Source organism: Tachypleus tridentatus, chromosome 7 (genome assembly GCF_004210375.1).
Source record: "Tachypleus tridentatus isolate NWPU-2018 chromosome 7, ASM421037v1, whole genome shotgun sequence".
NCBI lineage: Eukaryota > Metazoa > Arthropoda > Merostomata > Xiphosura > Limulidae > Tachypleus > Tachypleus tridentatus.
The window spans coordinates 150,389,203-150,409,387 of NC_134831.1; the positions used below are offsets into that span (position 1 = coordinate 150,389,203).

Genomic DNA, 20,185 nt, shown 5'->3' on the forward strand with positions numbered 1-20,185 from the left:
TAACCTACAATTAAAGATACTGTTTATCCAAAATTATGATCCTACTTAGTCATCTCAAGTGTATCAATATTTCCAAAGCCCAATGAGATGTTTGTTTCAGTTGCACATATTTCTTGTTTTCAAGTCTTTCTACCAATCATCAGTATAATTTTGATTTTAATATTATTTTGCAAGCTGATTGATTTGAAAATATTCTCCTCATATTTATGAAATGGAGATGTATAGATTCAAAACATTATCTATAGAATTTTAAAATAGCTAGGAGAGAAGAGTGACTTTCTATTAAGGTTATAAGTTTGTAATTTTACATTTTCAGGCTATATAGAAACTTAGCTTATTGCAGATTTGTCGGTGGATATGGAAAAGACTAGGAAAACTGAATAGAGTCATTTTACCAGCCTGTGTAGTCAGCAAAATGAGAAGATTGTTCTTTTTGTAATGGCAAGGGATGGTTTCAAGGAGTGGAACCTGTACGCTGCAGGCTAAGATCAGTCTTCAGCTCTACACGAGGAGAGATGGTGGGGACGATCCTGTCTACTGCCGATGGTTTTTCCAGTCTCAACCTGCCTGGCTTGAAACCCACGGAATCCAAAACAGTGGGATCCGACACAAAACATGAGCATTCAAAGTGATCTTGACAAAGCTTTGTATGGCGTGAAGGGGTCCAGTTCTTCCTATTGACCATCCATACCAACTATTGCCACCTTGCCGATTTCTTCTCGTTGCAGGGAAACGAAAAGAAGGTTTTGCCCGATGCCGAACCTTTTTTAGAACCATAAGCAACGCAGTAAACCATGTTATCATAAAACAAATATTAAGTAGCAATATCAAGACAAAAAATAGTCTCACAAAGTATCTAATCCGAAACAAGCACCGATAAATTTACATAAAACACCAACACTGAAAGGAACAAAATGGTCGGCGAGCAACGAAGCGTGTTTGGCAACTATTACGTCATAGTTGTAAAACGTCACGGAAACAGCCGAACGACCGAGAGGAACTTGAGTTCAAGGACCCGCATATTTTGTTTCATTTTTTACTCAAAAACTAAAGTGTTTAAAAATATGGCGACCACACAGGAATTATACCTAACTAAAGTACAGTTTCTAAGGCAATTATTAAATTTGTTGAAAATTCATCTTTAAGGCTTTATGATTAACTTGGATTAAGATTAGACTTGAAATTAAGAGTTTTTGATGAATGAGTTGGCTGATGTTACATATTTGGAGAATGCTATGCTATGTATTTACCACGATTGTAATTAAACGATTTATATGTGGACATTATTGGTCGTAATGGACAATCTGGTTTATGAGGTTTTGGGATGCCGTATATTTGTGATGTGCGTGAGTCGGTCTTGCGTAGGTAGGAATCAAGTGTGTTGGTTTTTTTTTTTTTCATTTTAGTAGTATTTTGTTTAATTGCGTTTCGTATGTTTTTGTTGGATTTGTGTGTATTGGTTTAAATTTGTTTGTGTCTGATAGGATGTTCTTCATTTTTGGTTGTATTCATTCGTTTTCATTATGACTATAGCGTTTCCTTTATCTGCTTTTAGAATTTTTATGTTTTTGTATTGTTTTAGATTTTTAATGGAATTAATGTTTCTTTTTATAAGATTGTTTTTTAGTTTTCTGAAATTATGTTGATGGTTTTGTGAGAAAATTCTTTCAAAAAAATCGTTTAAGATGTTTCTGGAAAATATAATTTTTTCCGAGAAGTTTGGCTGTTTGGATATCAATAAAATTGTCGAAGTTGTCTTCTTTCTGTGGAAAATATCCCAAGTCTCCTGAACATGTTTTAATATCTAAGGTTGAAATGTACCTAGGTGCTATTGTGAAGTTGAGTCCTTTGTTAAGTAGACGTATCTCGTCTGTGTTTAAAGAAGCCTTACTTATACAACTCAAGCCCATAATAAACTAATACAAAGGAGCACCTTTATACGTATATTAATAAATATAATCAAACGTCTAAGCACGCCCTCTACATTCCTACACTCAATTTACACAATCTCTTTCAAACATGTGGTCAGTTTCCTCTTTCTTTGTGAACTTGACGATGAGCGTGGAAAGTCGGAACGTTGTTTGCTCCTCTACATAAAAAAATTTTCTAAACTTATACCAGTCATTTTAACATGTATGTTGAGCCCCTTATATTAATTTTTCACTCTCCTCAACATGACAGTGCGCTCTCTAATATATTTGTGTAGAACATGAGCCTCGAATTTGAAAACTAGTTATTACAAGTAAGTAAATCGTTGGTAATCATGCATTTGTTTTAGATATATGTGATTTTAATTTTAGCTTTAACACAAGTTTTTTTTTCTTCAATGTAACACGTTTTAAGCTAAAATTAAGCCTGGTGTTAAACGTGATGCACTCCATACAATGCTTCTTCATTTATTTTACGAACTTTAATTGTTTAAATTATATCTGTAAAAGGCCAAACCAGACCAGCCTTATTATAAGTAGTAAGTACTTATGGTAACATGATTAACTGCAGCTCAAATATATTTTGATATTTTCAGTTATATGAACGACACTTTATGCGAGAAATTTTACTTTTGCATACACGATGTTTTGTTTTTTCCCCAGCTGTACAGGCTAATAATTCCCGTAATTTTTAAGAACATAAAAGTTACTCGCATGTAGTTTCTTGTATAATTCTTTGTGAAAGATGCCCATATCATTCACAAAGTTACTTATGGATATGACTGTGAATATGATAATTGATTCCCGAGTACGTTTTTGTGGTTGAAATTTTTAGATTAAAATAAGACTATTGCTGCCTCAGACTAGTGAATTGATTTGTTATTATGTATTACATGACAATTCTCAATTGTGTGATCAGTTTGATGATCGGAAGCTGACAAGCTTTATCACATTACCTTTTCATGTAGTCAAAATGTAATTGCTGCTCATAATGAGTACTTCCAGTGAGCCCCACTGTTTCAGGGAAGAAAACTGTATACTTATCAACTTTTTGGGAAATCCTTTTTCCTGTGCATTTTTTTCCCAGAAAATTTGCAGACATTTGTTATACAATCAACCTTTTAATGTAGTAACACCACAAAGGCCCTTTGTTATTCAAGATTATGCAATCTCTTTCCTTTCTTACTAGTAGAAGACTGTAATTTCAACATCTCTTGACTACTGCAGATTATCGGCTTCTATTTAAATTATACATCTTTATTTTGTTATTCATGGAAAGTTTGTAATTTCAGTATCATCTGGATTCTGCAGATGTATAGACATTTTCTGTTCAAGTGTGCATGGCGTTGGAAGTTGTAATTCCATAGGTCATCTACCTTATTTCATTTGCTAAAAATAACACTACTATTTAAACTTTCATATACCTGTTCTCTTAAAGTTTTTTTTAGCTCAGGTTTAAATTATTTTTTTACCAAATAATTCCTAATAAATAAAATTTCACTCATGCTTAGAGTACAAAGAGTTACTCTAGTTATTGTATCAGGTTGTTTGATTGCTGTAAAAGTTTATTTTAAACAAACTTGTTTATAATATGATGAAGCTGGTTGTGATGAGAATTTGTCCGTGTTTCAGACGATGTGAATGATTATCAAATATTTCTGATACCAGCATTAATAAGTTAGGTCTTGTATTTTAGGTTTGTTTTAAATAGAATGAGGTTTTTGTTTGTAATCAAGTAAACAAGGACTTAACGAGCAGCCCAGCTTTTTTAAGTTTTCTTTTTTTATATGAAATGGGTCTAGAGATCAACCATTTGGCCAAAAAAATTGCATCTTAAAGAAAACACATCACAAGGTAAGAATCTGTTTTGATTTCCTAGTATTTTTTTAGTGAAACTATTATAAAAGTAATTAGGAAGAGGATATGAATTGAGTTATCTGTTTTGTAGTTCACAGGTTTAAATTTGTTTTACCAAATAATTCCTAATAAATAAAATTTCACTGATGCTTGGAGTATGAAGAGTTACTCCAGTTATCGTATCAGGTTGTTTGATCACTGTAAAATTTTATTTTAAACAACCTTCAACAAACTTTAATACTTTTAACTTGTTTATAATATGATGAAGCTGGTTGTGATGAGAATTTGTCCGTGTTTCAGATGATATGAATGATTATCAAATATTTCTGATACCAGCATTAATTACTTAGAGAATAAACTTATTTTACATTTGTTTCATTCTAGTAGATTTGCTAATATATTGCTATATAAGCAAATCAGAAAGGTGGGAGGTTCTCATTTTATGTTTAGCTTATTAATAGCTCAACTTTTAGTTTCTAATTATAAACCTAAAAATAAAATTTGATGTATGCCATGTGTGAAATTTTAAAAGGCTTAGCAATTGAGTTCAAAGGTAGCAGCTAGAAGAGATAATTGTTTTACCTCTATTTATTACTGTATATTTTAAGAAAAGTTTAACTTATTTTTAAATAGTAATAATGTATGTGCATATGTATAATATTTGAAACGTAACTATTATGTATTACAAGATACATAGCTACTTGTAAAAAAGACTAAATGCCAGTTATATATTATTGGATATGGTAATATGAATGCACGTGCAAGTTATATAATGTTAGTCAGGCAGAAGTGGAAAGTCAATATAAAACATGAGACTTAAATATAACAAAAATGTGTGTTTAATATAGTAGATTTATAGTCATTGTGACATAAAAATGCATAACTTGAATTCATTTCCCAATTTTTTATGACAGTTATGAGGTTGGTCACATTGACAGACCCCACAGAGTTAGGATAGAGCAATTGACATTAAATATAAAGTTGTACTGAAAACAAACATTTGAAATGTACTTATGAGGTTTCAGAGATTACACAGACAGTGTCTGTGTCTTTTGGGAGGAAGAATAGTTTTCTTAATCATGACCTGAAATCACCTTGGACTTGGACGAGTAACAAAACAGGCTATATTTGTGTATCTTCACAAAAAAATGTACTTTTTTTTGTACAAAACCCTTGTAACCTTTGCTAAGAGTCTACCAAATTTTGTTAAGATACATAGATATGATACTAAGTCTGTTGCAACCAGGTTAACTAAATTACCATGTGATTAGTTAATATAGCAAATGTTTTCAGGGCATTCTTTTCTCACAAGTTGGCTTATTAGGTTTAGAATTTTTTACTCGTATGTTTTAAAGTTGTTGGAGGAATTCTGATTATCCATTGACTCAAAGATATACCTAGATGAAACTAAAATTCATTTTATACATTATAGAACTTGAAAGAAAAATAAAGCAAAGCAGTTTACTTTGAAACACTTCATTGATATTCCAAATTCATTTCCCACATCATATTTACATAGGTTTCTTAATATTTGATCCCTGTATTTCAACTGTACCTTTTTTATGTTAAAACTGTGATTAAGATTTATGGTAAATTCTGCATTTTCTCAGTAATAACATTTTAAAAAGACATTAAAGTATGAGTTTATGAAATTCAATGTCATATTTTTTTCTAATTCAAAGGTTAACCTGCACATAGTTCTTAAAATTGTTTTTCTTTATGACGTTTGATAGTAATATTGTATTGTTTAAAGTATATTATATTCAACAGGATATTACAAAAATAAATAAGAACACAACCAGCTAATCCAAGTAATGGACATTTAGAAAAATTGTAGACATGCTCATCAATTTGATAACCATGAAGAACTTGACACCTTTTATATCTTTGGGAACTAACAACTCCCAATTGCAGTCCTTTACCATCATTACTACATCCAATTAAAATGCTGTGATGACCAAACTGTGAAACTAAGGTACAGTTGGTATTTACATCTACTGTTCAGTTTCTCCCCACTGAGAAAGTGGAAAGGACTAGTCCCTGAAGCTTATACTTTGTGTTCCACCAGAGATGATGGATGTTGCTGCCATGTATACATAAGTGCCATTTCTTGGAAAGATTAATATTATAAAAATTGAAGGATATTTCATTGGAAGGTTTGTAAATTATTTTAAACATTGTTACATAAAAACAAACATGGTAATTACTTGAAAATTACCATTTCCTTAAGATTAAATGTTGTATTTTGATTTACTGAAGTACTCTCTTCAAATATTTTGAACTAATAAAGATTTGTTGGAGTTAGAAGTAAAATTGTTGCTTTATTATACAACACATATTTTACATTACACTCAAATAGTTTTTCATATTGTTTATTTGATTGCAGAGTGCAAAACAGGTATTCTTTTTATGAACTGCACACAGTTGTGATGATGAAGTTCAAGGATTCTTCTCAATAAAATTCATGAAACTTTAGGAAAAAATTGTTTCAAAATTTTGTTTTTATGGGATCAGTATTAGTGCCTTGAGATGGTTTCTTGCAGAAGCATTGGAAGATATCTTCAAACTACTTTGTCTATAATCCTGTTCCAGAAGGTGCAAGTGCAAAACCCATAGTACCTAAATTGGCTAAATTTGTCTACATGTTTTAAGATTACAAATACTTTTTTGCATCAGAAAATTTTCAAATTTCACATGTGAAGTCTGTGTTCAAATAATTTTGAAATGTTTATTAAGAAAAAAACATTAAATTTTGCTATTTACACTAATGAATCCCCATATGGTTTCAGTCAATTTGACAAATCTCCTAACCACCGTTAAAATACAGTGGGAAATATTTAACTTTTAAAAGGTCTAAAGTTTGTATAATATAAAATCTTACTACTCAAGCAAGGAAAATGAGGTGTCTAGGGTTTGTTGTGATCCCTGACAGGCATGTCGAAAAAACTTGAGAACTTTACACATTTTAGAAGATGCAGTCAGAGTACTTTTTTGCTCTTGGCCACATACATAGCAGAATATGTCTGGAGAATGCTTGCAGCTTCTTGATGCCATCTCTGCTAAAATTGGATAGGTCTGTGTGTTCACTTAGGCAGCCAGAACTAAACTGAAGTGGTGAGCCCCTGTATATATATTAGTATGGAAAATTCTCTATCAGCTACTCAGCACTGAATCTATCTGGAATGTTCTGGAAAATTTCATTACCCAGGTCACAAAAGCAAAGTTTGCAGAGAAAAGGGGTATTTTCCAGTTACTTAAGTAATTGGGAAATAACATTTTCTGCCCAGGAACAAGAAAAAGTAAAAATTTTGTTACATATTGTTAAACAAGATTAATATCTGCAAACATTTACTTAAACGTGGTTATCTTAAAATGTAGAACAGTAAAAAAAAAAAGTAAAACAAACAGTTATGTCACCTGACAGTTGCCTGTTGCAACCTCCTAAGCCTTAAAAAATTTCATGGGGAGAATGTGATTTTTTGTAAGGTTTTGATATAGGCATTTGAATAACCCTAAAATCATTAATTACTTCATTGATACCACACAATTCCATTATAATTTATCAAGTTTAGTAACTAAGCTGTATTTGTATCTAAATAAAATATGAATTCTCAAACAGGCTAAAGACTTAACTTACCAACATTAAGGTTTTTCTTGAAAGAAAGAGGATGTTATTATATTTGAAAATGGCTGAGAAAATCATTAAGAAAACATTCTGAGATTTTTAATGGTTAATCGCATATAGAAATAAGGGATCATTTCTACAAATGTAAAGAGAGTGAACTGAACCACTGTTTGATTTACTAGATATAGTGATATCTCAGCAAATAGGTTATTTTAAATTCTAGCTTGTATCAGTAATTTTAGTTCCTAATTTGTACTTCACAAACATCTAATTTAAACTACTCAAACATTGAACATGACAGAGAAAAATCAATGTTTAGGTGTTTTAATATTAAAATTTTGAATTATGATATACAGTTTGATTCCTAAACTTAATTACATGAATTCATAAAATAGTAGTTCATATGGCATGAATCTAGAGAGTGATGCAATCTGGACATCCAGGGATTTAATAAGCAAGTGTAGGGAAAAGGAGCATGTGGTTGACCTGAATTATAAGGCAACTATGAATTCTAAACCCTAATTATTACTCAAAATATACTGGACTTTGAATGCTGGTACCAAGGAGCGTATAACGAAAATATGATGGAAGACTATATTTAGGGGCTGATACATGCAAGTGATTTACGTTACAGTCGCAAATCTTGAAAAACTACTAGTTTCTAAACACTTTTGTATAAATACATGTAAATCTTGATTCATATGTTGTTTTATTCAGACCTTATGTAAATGAAAATGTGCAAATTTGCCTGTTTTTTCATTGAAAATAGGTTAATTTCTAAATTTCATTATCCAGGTTGTAAAACCAAAGTTGGAAAAGAATAATGGCAATTTTCTGTACTTTTACAACATAAGCAATAACACATACTCTCCAGGAACAAAATCTGTGCAATATGAGTAAATATTGCAGAATACTGTTACTTTAAGACATTACTGAAAACAGACAAAAACTAACACCTAAAGTAGTGAAGCATGTCAGATTGGATTTATAAAATATAGATTCTTATCAACCCCTCCCTTCTTCACAGAACAGAACCACTACAATGAAATGAATTAATTTGGATATTAAGTGGTGACCAATGAGGAGAAAAAATTAGTTGTGTGGTTTAATTTCGTTTATGGTTGATCCTTGAAATTCAATTAATTTACCTTTAATATATGGGGGGATGTAAGGGCATGTTTCATATTCTATGAATAATATACCGTTTTACTATTATTAAACCATCAAATGTCTAACGACTGATTAAAGAAAGTGCAGATTCGACAGGGCTCAGCAAAGTACAGTAAAGATGGCAGTTTGGGTAATAAATACAATACTATGCAGGTAAATATATTTTGTTCTGTACATAATTTAAAGCCCGTCAGGCAATAAAGTTCTACTTAGGAACAAAATTGCAAACCCATCAGTTTATGATTATTGCAACATGAAGAAATGAAACAGTTGCCAATTTCTATGCTAATATGGTTCATTTTTGGTTAAAAAACACTGAGAATCACACATGATTTAATATAAAATGTTACGCACGTATTTACAGACTGATATAGAAAAAATTATAATTTAATTTTTATTTAAAACTTGTCATTCTTCAAATAAATATCACAAATTTTTCATTCGTAGCAACTCCTTACTTGCAAGTTGTTGAATTAGATGAAAATCCACATTCAAGTATCTTCGCCAAAATTTTACACGACCCCAAACCTCTGCTGGATAGTGGGGACTTGAGATTCCGTGAAATATTCTTGCTATTGCTCTCCCTGTGAAGTTCTCATCATGATGTATGTTTATAAAAGCTTGTATGTCACAACAGATTTCATTTTCTGGAACTTTTTCAATCTATAAAATGTTAAACATTTGAATGAATATTTGTGCAAGTGTTGATACCATAGAAGTATGAAACCATTATTTTTTGTATTTATGTAATTAGAAAATGACAAATTATATTATTAATAATTGTTACATTCATAGGAAAGTTGTTAAGAAAAAGCATCAAGTATCTACTGCTTTGCACAAGAAAATTTAGAAAAAGAAACTTTCTTAGTTCATTAATATTTTATTATCTGTAATTATTAATTAATTAAAGTGATACACTGAAACATGGTAGTACTTCAAAATAAAATAATAAAGTAGCAGATAATTCGGATACAGAGTTGTTAAAACATCAGTTCAAGTACTAACATACTCCTGATCTTACCTTTTGTGGTGTTTATTTCACTTGGAACCAAAGTATGAATAGTATCTAGTATATAGAGAAATTTTGATTGGGATATGTAACTGTGGTACTTTCTGTGTGTTACAATTGATTAGTTCATGAAAAGTAAAATTGCAGATTTTATTTTACCTGAAATCATTACTCTAATATTCTTCCTCAAAAAAAGTTATAAGATGACTAACTTACTGTATGTTTAAGTATCAATTCTAGATAAATCTAATACATATTATTTAATATAAACAAGCCTAATAATTTATGTTAAAATACATCATATGATGAAACTTAATGAGAGTAGAGCTGTAAATCAGGTTTTGCCTTTGATACATACCATTTTGCACTGTTCTGTATCTTCTATGGACAAGTTCTCACTTTCATTGCTTTCAAAGTATTTTTTGAGAATTGTCTTCAGCTTCTGACTCTTCTCATCATCACAAGAGTCACTACATTTAGTGTGGTGGTTGTATGAAACACTAGTAAACAAAACGTTTAGTTCTTTATTAAATGCCACTGTGACTTGTTTTTAAACATTTTTTAACATTATTACATTAGCAATAACTATTTGTGATTATTCAGTTATGAGAACATTAAAGCTAATGAAATTATTAATAACCATTATTGTTTCTCATAAACATGCACTGCAGAATTCAATTTTCACAAAGTAATCTAAACTTTGAACTTGCCATATTTCAACCAAATATGTTGTGTCAGGTTATTTTTTCACAAACCAAAATTTTAAAAAATCACTCTGCTACTACATTTAGTCATTATTATTATCAAAGTAATTTAAACAATTTTGTGTAAAAGTTTCCTTTCACTAGTAAAATACAGTGAATATATTTCATTAAATATTTAAAAACTGTATGCAAGAGAAAGAAAATTAATTAATTAATTATAATTTTGGTACTTTTATGCACATAAAACTGTTTAGTTTTAAAAGCTCCTGAACCTCTGTTTTAAACTATAAATTAAAAGCAATGAATTTTAAACTTTCTGTAATACCTGTGAAATACATTATAAATCTTTTCAAGTTTCAGAAGTTCTTGTTTCTCATGCAAAACAACTCGTCCATGCAGATAATCCAACATGGAATCTTGTTCATCATCGGTTAAATCACCAGGTGCATAAACATGGAAAGCTAAGTCTGAGAACTCAACAAGTACTCCTGTTCTCTTGCAGTTGCCTCCACCTGAAGGACAAAGTTGTTGAAAATGTTTTAGGATTACTTGGAACCAGTAAATCATCCAAGATAACTCAGAAACAACTTAAAGATGTTTGTACAGATTTGGAATGATCAACTATTAAAAGTTTTTGCCATTCTTAATTAACTCCATGAAGTCAGTTTCAAATGTCCTTCAAATCCAGTTGATTTCCTCCCTATTAGAGGGCCCTAATGTGAAAATTAACAAATATACTTATTTCGTAATCTTTTACATGGCAATTTTCTTTTAAATTTGTGAATCACATTCTATAAGAATCTAATTTCTATTTTCATTCAGCTTAGTCTGAGTAACCATACGTATTTTGTAAACTAGCTTCTACAAGTACAAGGTAAAATTCCAAACACATTTTGCCATACAACTATAAACATTCCCAGAAAATGCTTATGTTATTCTCCCCCTCTGATGGAAGCCACATCCACTTTCAAAATTAGAAAGGGTTGTTGATAGCAACAGATTAAATTTTAATGACATGCATGTAACTAATAGAAAGAGCAGATTTCATGGAAAAGTTTTCTCAAGGCTAACTTCACACTTGCACGGGTTGAGTGGTAGCAACAATTCTAACCACCAAATACATTGTTGGATTGACACTGTTCCTGAGCACAGTTATTTCTTCTCACCCTATACAAACAGTTAAATTACACTTAGGTTTTACCTTCATATTGTAGTTAATTGTGTATTATTTGCATTTTAAAATTCATATATGAAAGGTTTAATGATTTTTTAAAAATATATTTTAATCTTTGCTTCCCTTCATGATAGTTACCTGAATAAGTAAGTTCAAAAAATCTTGTCTGATGTTAGAATGTCTCTGCCAGTAATAATGTTATCACTTACATGCACCTACTGGCATGTCTCAACATAAGTAATCAAGAACAAAATGAACTATTAGTCAAAAGGTAAAGATGGGAAATTATGCATATGACCCAAAGTATATATTTTATGATTATTCAACAAAGAGAAGAATGGCATGTATATATTTATACTTGTTGCTTTCAAACATTTCATTGAACTGTACATTGATGATTATAGCTAGGTGTAGTAGTACCACAGAGAAAATGAAAAATAAAATATAAACATTTACTTGTATATATATAAAATTAGATATTCATTTAGTAGATTCTAGAGATAATGCAAATGAAATGTGAACACTAAGATAAAAATAATATTAACATGAAAACCATCTTGCAGGTGTAGTATTCAGAGTTCGAGTACAAACAGCTACATTACATAAATTTCAGTAGAAGTAGCAGAAAAAACAACAAATATTCTACTTTTATTAAGACTACATACTTTTAGGAAAATTGCTGTCAAAATTTAAATAATTTTATCCAGTAGTTTCTTTTTGAAAAGAAATTTCATAAGAGTTATCTAACCTACTTACAATGTGTTTAGGCCATTTTCATAGTTATACAACATTATTGCTATACTAAAGAAAAATCAACCTATACAAACAAATGTACCCATCTTCAGTGCTGGGAAAAGTTTAACCCTCTCTGCACAAGCATCCTTTACTTCTCATGTCATGAGGTTTTTAGTGGGTCATATTCAAAACTCCTTTATGTTATACAAATTAGTATAGCATATAATCATAGCTAATAATTCCTATAAGTTTTAAGTTGTTAATTTTATAAGATAATATTTTTTAAAAATTCCAAATTTCTCCTACCATGAGAAATGGGACTTTTTTTCTCTCTAGGTTACCCCCTCTTCTCTAATTTATTCACCACTCCTCCAATAACTATGAAATTTAATGTAAATTATTCACTATAATATTGTCATTATTCAGACAAAATTTTTCTAGCTTTCAATCTTGTTTAGATACAGTGACACCATATAAAAAATCAAACCTCTCTTTTTCACATTTTTACTTTCTGGATTTGTTTATAGTTTTCTATTAAGTTTAATACTATATTATTTATAATCAACAGAAATTCAAAGTTTTCATCTCTAAAAACATTCCATTATTTTCCATACAGAGAACTGTCAATTTTTCTTTCAGTACAAGCTTCATTTCCACAAAAAATATATTGACTAGCTTAGATGAATTTGTAAAAGCTTTTGTCACATTGTCTTCTTTTCCTGTTATTATTTTACATTCTTTGATACATTATTTAATTAAATAAAAGCTATTTACTACAATACTATTATCAGTATAAAAAAGTAGGGTTAAAGGTCATTCACAGTCAAAAACAAAAAAGAAGGCCCAAGTAAGTACTTTACAACTTGTTTTTTACGTGGTTGCTTGTTTGACGTTATTGGTGCAAAGCAACAAGGCTATCTGCACCAAGCAACTGCTAACAAAGTAAAATTATTAAAATCCATAAAAAGGAATCATGTTAAAACAAATCAAACTAATTTGCAAATTAAAAACTTAAATAGAGTTTAAAAGGCCTTCAAAATTTAAAACACAAGTGAGGTGTACAGTGTCACCATTGCCAATGACACTGTTCAATGCATCAACCACAGCCAGAGGAGCAGATAGAGAGATTAATAGCAGTAAAAGACTAACTAGGTGCATGAAAATAAGTAATAAGAACCAGTTTCACTGGATCAGAGTGGGCATTTTTATTCAGAGGAGGATGAGGCAGGAAGCCCCTCTGTTTTGGACCACTTTTTATTTATTGGACAGAGGTGTATTGACTTCTATAAATCTTGCCCTGGGTCGAGTAGGCAGGTCTTTGTCTGTGGACAAAGATTACAGTGACTTGAGGGCATAAAATAGGATAGACCCAAGGAAACATCTGAACCCAAAGCCCCCCCCCCCAAAGTTCTATGCAACAATTTCAGTACTTACTTTTCAAATGACTGTTATCCCACTCCAACTGTTTCAAACTTTTCTTTACTAAACCTGAATCCCAACCCATTCGAGAAGCCACTTGCACAACTGGAAACTGCAACTGAGCACTTTTGTTCTGACTTTTACGATATTGTAGAGCTAAGGCAGCTGCCACAGGAGGACTCTAAAAGTGTAATTATATAAGTAAACAAATTTAGGATACTGTTATATCTACATAGAAGTATGACACAAAACTGAACCAATTTGGCTAAAAAAACACACTAAATTCATTGCAATTTCTTTATTATTCTATATAGAAATTTTATTCTTTTAGATCTAACAAGAAAATACAATTTACATATACCCAAATGTTACTCTTCCAAGAAATAATAAAGTGGAAGTAAGCAAGATACCACTTTTATGTTGATACAGGTAAAGCCTTCATGCACAGAATAATTAGTTATATACAACACATCAATACAAGTCATAACATAAAATCACAGGTGAAACTCTCATATGTCCTACCCTAATGCACAACAATCACCTGTGGACAGTACATCAATACAATTTACATCATGACAACATAATAAAACCTTCATGCATCATCAAGCATACATCACACTAACGCAACTTTAAACTTCAACTTTAAAATAAATTTAGGTTAAGAAAATACTCTATCTCTATATGGTTATTCAGCTACACCAAAGAAAACAAGGTGGCAACTAAAAATAAGAACTCATGAGATTCAGGATATAACTTCTTCAAAATTATTAGAAGCATCTCGTAAACAGTATACATCATATGAAAATTAAAATAATTGGGAAATAAAACCATACACATTTAATGGAAAAAAATTGCAGTACCAACATCAGTAAGGTCAACTAGGCTAAAATAAATGATATAACCATAATTTTATAATTAATTAGAATAACACTCAATTCAAATTCTTTATACACATATAAATTTAAGTTATTAAAATTTTGCTCTATGAAATGATGACTAAGGAGATACCACAAATATAAAAAATGAAGATATATGGGCAAAGCGTTTCAAGCTATATCACGGTTTCATTAAAAAAATAATTTATGTTTGAAAGAAGTCAATGAATAAACAATTTTTATGAAAGTTATACTAAACATACATAATTGGGTAAATAAAAATAAGCAGAAAAATAGACCTTAACAACACAGTGTAATAGCTGGAGTTGTTTCAAAACATCTTGCTAGCAGGTTAACTCATTAGCTCAGTTGATAGAGTACTCACCTGGCAAATGACAGATCCCAGATTAAAATCTTGCACATGTAACTACTTGAATACCAAGTGCTCTATCAACTGAACTAACAGGTTAACCTACTAGCAACTGCTAATAAATTTCTTTTTAACAACTCCAACTCACATAACTGCTTAAGTTGCAGTAAAACATTATACACTTAAAAAATAGACAACCTTGTGGCAAGTACAATATCCAAAGATAAAATAACTATTATTTTCTCTTACTTAAATTCCAACAACTCTCTTAGTTTTTCAATTTTGGAAGATTTACATATTTTTTAATAATTCCATTAGAAATTGTTAAAATTGAAAAATTAAAAACAAATGAAACTAGAATTTAGATCAAAGATACTTTTTAACCTTTTTCAAACTTAAAAATCTACATATAACATGAATTAAAAATATGGCATATTTACTTACACGTTGGGCAAGTGCTCTAAGTTGACTAGGTCCTCCATAGCAATGTATAGTACAAGTAGCATAAACAGGATGTAACAGCTGAAATCTTTTGTCTGGATGAAGCTCCAAGTAACACAGAAGTGTGGATATATCTAGAAATAAAAATCATCTTTATGACATGCTTGGTAAATAAAATCAATCATTTTACTTATTTTAAAAAAAAACCTTTTGTAATTTATGTAGAATCATTTAGTCAGACTTGCATTTTGTTGTTACAAGTGCAAGTAACGAGAAGTAAAGACTTACTTTCCTCCTTCAAGTCAAGTTCTTGTACAGTAGTCTCAACAGGAAAAGCTACCTCATGACCTGGACAATGCTTTGTCTGACAACCATCATTTTTACCCTATTGAAAAATGATCATATGAAGCCTTACTAATTTACCTTGCATCTCTGAAAGAAATATGATGATAATATTATCTAACAGAAAGTAACTAACTGTGAAAGAAATTCGAATCCTAAACAGTATAAGAGGAAATAAAGACAAAAGCTGTGTAGTATTCCTGGACTCAGTAAAGTTGGAATACCTGACTGTCACAAGAAAATGGTCAAGAATGTAGTGGATGAAAGAACAAAGATGGTCGTTTCTTGAACGTTAAGTGAAAAAGATGATCCTTGACATAAGGATAAAAGAAGACAAACACTACATTAATAAACAAATTAGTAACATAAATTCTAATTGTGTCAGGTGGTAGGAACTGCTGCTGCTAAAATTAAACATATTAAACTGATTAAAATTAAATATATGGAAGAAAAAAATGTCCTGACAAAATTATGTGCAAAGACAAATGAGATCTGGCTGATATTTGGGAACAGATCAATAAAGACACAGCAAGTGGAATGTTAATTATGACAAATATGAAAGACAGCATGTCTTAGCTCCTTTAATGTTGAAATAAACGTTTTAAAAGTGGGAAAACTACTCTCACAATCTACATTCTCCCAGGCCATGTTGGGTACAACAGAGATGTCACATGATACAGAAGATAGCATCCTGGACTGGCTCATGCCATAGAGTAACATCAAGGGTTAAGTTAACAAATGACTTAGCCTAAGTTTGTAAAGGTTACAACAAAAAATTCTCAATTAACTTTCTGTTGTTATAAAGATAAATTTTATAAGTGATATGTCATATTTGCACATCATACCTAAAATGCAATTTCTTAACATACTAAAAACAAAAAAACATTTTATACATTAGTGAGGTTATAATATTGGATATAATCATAAACTCAGTTCAGTGCTATGAATAAAAAATGTGGAATACAGTGTAGGATCTACAGTAAGATTTAAAAAAAAATGTTCATTGTAGGAGAGAATTATGAAGCAGAAGCTATTTCATTGTTTATTTTATGTTATGTACAATTTTATTATTTGAAAGATTTTGTAAACCTAGTTGGTTTAAAGATGTAAGTATTCTCTTTGCTTTCTGTCTTTAGATGTAGTGAAGACTATTGTGGTACAACAGTACCAACTGTAAGCTACCTCCTTAGTTAAAATATAGATTTTTCAAAATTTTTACATTTCTTTCAGTTGTAGGAAGCAGAGACCTGTTTGTGCAAACAATTCAGTTTTATTTACGCTGGTGCCAATGTAACTTGGATCCACTAATTGTCCATAGGGGGCGTTCTCATATAGAGAAAATAGTCATTACTTCACCAGGACATTTTGAGATGTGCAATTAATTTTTCTGTTGGCAAATAAGGTGGTGACCCAGGAATTAAACATGCCCCTATGCTGGAAAGTGTATGGCTTTGGGTCATGTGTATGAGGAGTATGGCATAAGCTACAAGACTTTGCTAATATTATTGTGCTAAATATTTAAAGCCTGGTTCTTCCTTGTTAAGAGAGATTGTCAGTTTTCCAGTAAGTTTTATGAGTCTACAGTTTTCTTATTTTTAGTGAGTTAAACTTAGTATTCTCTATGCTTTTTTCTCAGGTTTATAACTTGATGGTTTCAACATTTACTTTTAGCATACAGGTGTTCACACTGGTCTAGTAAGGTCTTTAAAAAGTATTTTCCACCCTTATCTTTTAACACACACAACAAATACTTGCCCTTGTTTTCTAAAGGTTTATTGGATTTGTCCTTTAATTTGTTTTGTAAATGAACATTATTATGTTGTATATGTTAGGTATTGTTTTCTTCTTTGTTGATGGACAGTCAGAATTTGTAGACACACACAAAATCACATTCTATGGAGTGATATCTTTCAAACCTTTAGTTAGTAGGCCTGAAAAAAGTCTGTGTGACAGAGTATTTCATGCACAGTAATTATTAAATAAGTACAACATTTTTGAAAATGTTTCAGTAGTCAATCATGATTGGCATGTCTGATTGGTAATTGGTATTTCCATGCCTTACCATATATCTATCAATTTATTTAAATTAAAATTTACAACGTTAACTGAAATACTTAAAACTACCACGACATAGTTCACACACTATCATGAACTAAGTTTGTTTACTTCACCTCTTTTTCTGCCTTATCATTTTTACATTCAATGTCTTTTATACAGCATTTGCAAGGCAGGAAAACCTTCTGTAGCAGCTTTCTCACTGTTCCTCTGTCCACACCATTAGCATGGATGTGTCTACGAAGTTCATGTAGGTCATGTCCCTTAATAAGTAACAAAAAATTGTAGTTTTCTTGTGAAATTATTCATGTACTATACAAGAAAAAATTAACACTTCAATTCAAAATAAAAAACAAGATGCACATAAAACTTTAAAAATATCAATGCAATGCTATCCACTCAAAGGTTAAAATTAATAAAAAATATATGTACTTTAGACAACAAAATGTTTTTTATGAAAAACTAACTTCCTTAAAAATTTAATTTCTGTGGTTTAATTGCCTGATTCTAACTAGTCATGGGATATGTAACATTGCATTCTTTTATTAGTTTCATTATAACTGCTAATAAACTACTATTTGATCCATTCACTATTTAAACAAATTTTTAGTTTTAATCATTATTATTATTATTATAGACTGTTAGTTTATTTTACTTTACATAATAATAATTATGCACAGCTTCATCCTACTTATTATTTATGTCAAGTTTAAAATTCATGAAAATTTGAACAGTACAACCCACTTCTTAATATTCTTATGAATGAAATTCATTATGAATTTTTCTTTTATTGGCCTTTATTAGATTAATTATCAAGTTTAGCATAAATTACTGATTCTTATACTTTCTCGTTACTTTTAAGAATTAAATAATATTACTTTTATCAGTTTTTAGTGCCACTTACAAAACAAATTAGATTATACTCTTTAGACATATAAATTTCAAACAACCTTACATTTAATCTTTACAGAAAACCAAAATATTAATGAGTGAGTTTTAAACTAAGGGGAAAATATCTTCCAACATATAGATGTTTTTCAAATTATTGCCCTTACTTTTAGATGCAACTGCTAGGGTAGTGATCTGTTACTGGCATCATTATAGTAGTGAAGGAAAACATACACAAAATTAACGTACTATCAACAAATCCTTTATTTTTTTTACTGAAATGGCAATAGATAGTGAGTATTTAAAAAAACCATCAAATATAATTAAATTACTAAAGGGATCAATGATATTAGAAGTTGATCAAATGTTATGTTGGGTAATATTTACAACTATCTGATATAGTAAAAAATCAGTTGATGGTCAAGAGATGAAAACATTTAAGTACTTGCAGAGTTATAACTACTTCCAAAGTGATGTTGTAAGTCAAATTTTGTACTAAACATATGAAGATAATGACATTATGTTGAAAGCAAACATTTGTGCCTCACAAAATATATAAAAAACAAAAGAAGTGCATGCTAGTTATAAGAAAGATGAGACTATTAAAAACATTTGTGAGTTTTTAAAGATAGAATTATTTGAAAAGAATGGTGCTCATGCATGGCAGGTCAAACACATTCATGAAGTCAAGCAAGAACAGTTCTGTGTAAATTTAAACACATAATTAAACATAATTATGTGAGTATAGCATATACTAATGAGTCTGCAACAAGGAACTGAGGAATTAAAAGAAATATAGAGCCAGCCAAGACCCCTCTTCGTTTCAGTTCTAAAAGCCAAAACAGGATAGGGATATATTACCAGGAGATGATGAAGACATACCTAGCAATTGTAGTCTACCACTTGTCAGATGTAGTATATAAATACATGGTTACTGAGTCATTATTATTGCCACTTTTTAACATCAAAAATACAAGCGTAAACAAGCTAAAGTATACAAATTATAATGACATACTAGCAATTAAAATGCAAATACTTTGAAAGAAGATACACAGATGTAAAACAATTGCAAATTCTACACCCAAAGTTCCAGTAAAAGAAACTATTGCTTGTACAAACTATATTTGTGAGCAACTGTACTCCAAGTTTGTAGAAAACAAGCATGTGAAGTATAGATATGAATAGGAGTTGCTTTCAAAAGATTACTTAAAATGCACAGAATCAAATATTCAGGAAAAGGAAAATGTGCATTTCTATACAAGAAAATTGACTGTCCACGTGGAAGAAATTATGATAACTTGCTCGAAATTAAAGCCTTTTTCCAACAAACTGGTTGATTCTGAATGAATTTATCAGAAGTGATTAATATGATGTTATGAAAAATGTTTTTTTTTTTTTTTTAAGTTGTAATACATTTGACTATATTCTACTCAGGCTTAAAAAAATTAAACTTTTGGTGTGGAAAAGTGCAGAGGATAATATATTCATTGCTATAAAATTTAATGAGAAATATGTGCAGGATCAAGTTAATACAATAACATTTCAGGTGAAACAAATAATGAACAGAATTGTTAATGAAATAAATGATGTTTG

At 30.2% G+C, this 20,185-nt stretch overlaps 1 protein-coding gene and 1 long non-coding RNA gene across 15 annotated transcripts in view; one reads left to right on the plus strand and one right to left on the minus strand.

Annotated features, from left to right (window-relative positions):
- The first annotated feature begins 2,010 nt into the window (after nt 1-2,010).
- LOC143256901 (uncharacterized) lies at nt 2,011-10,940 on the plus strand. 9 transcript variants are annotated; one of them, XR_013031602.1, is made up of 5 exons: nt 2,011-2,242; nt 3,731-3,782; nt 5,556-5,941; nt 9,028-9,203; nt 10,648-10,940. It is a non-coding gene; the product is annotated as an uncharacterized LOC143256901 (long non-coding RNA). The 9 variants fall into 9 exon arrangements; XR_013031605.1 differs by having other exon boundaries at nt 10,693-10,940; XR_013031600.1 differs by having other exon boundaries at nt 9,028-9,185.
- Nucleotides 6,087-20,185, minus strand: part of RecQ4 (RecQ4 helicase) — an 82,760-nt gene continuing 68,661 nt past the window's right edge. For all 6 annotated transcript variants that reach the window (XM_076514738.1, XM_076514734.1, XM_076514735.1 and 3 more), the window contains 7 exons: nt 17,821-17,967; nt 15,596-15,692; nt 15,311-15,441; nt 13,637-13,802; nt 10,619-10,805; nt 9,948-10,089; nt 6,087-9,243 (listed from right to left, as the gene is read on the minus strand). In XM_076514738.1, the coding sequence (XP_076370853.1) occupies nt 9,007-9,243; nt 9,948-10,089; nt 10,619-10,805; nt 13,637-13,802; nt 15,311-15,441; nt 15,596-15,692; nt 17,821-17,967 (1,107 nt within the window). In that variant the 3' untranslated portion in view covers nt 6,087-9,006. The remainder of the gene's footprint in view (nt 9,244-9,947; nt 10,090-10,618; nt 10,806-13,636; nt 13,803-15,310; nt 15,442-15,595; nt 15,693-17,820; nt 17,968-20,185) is intronic.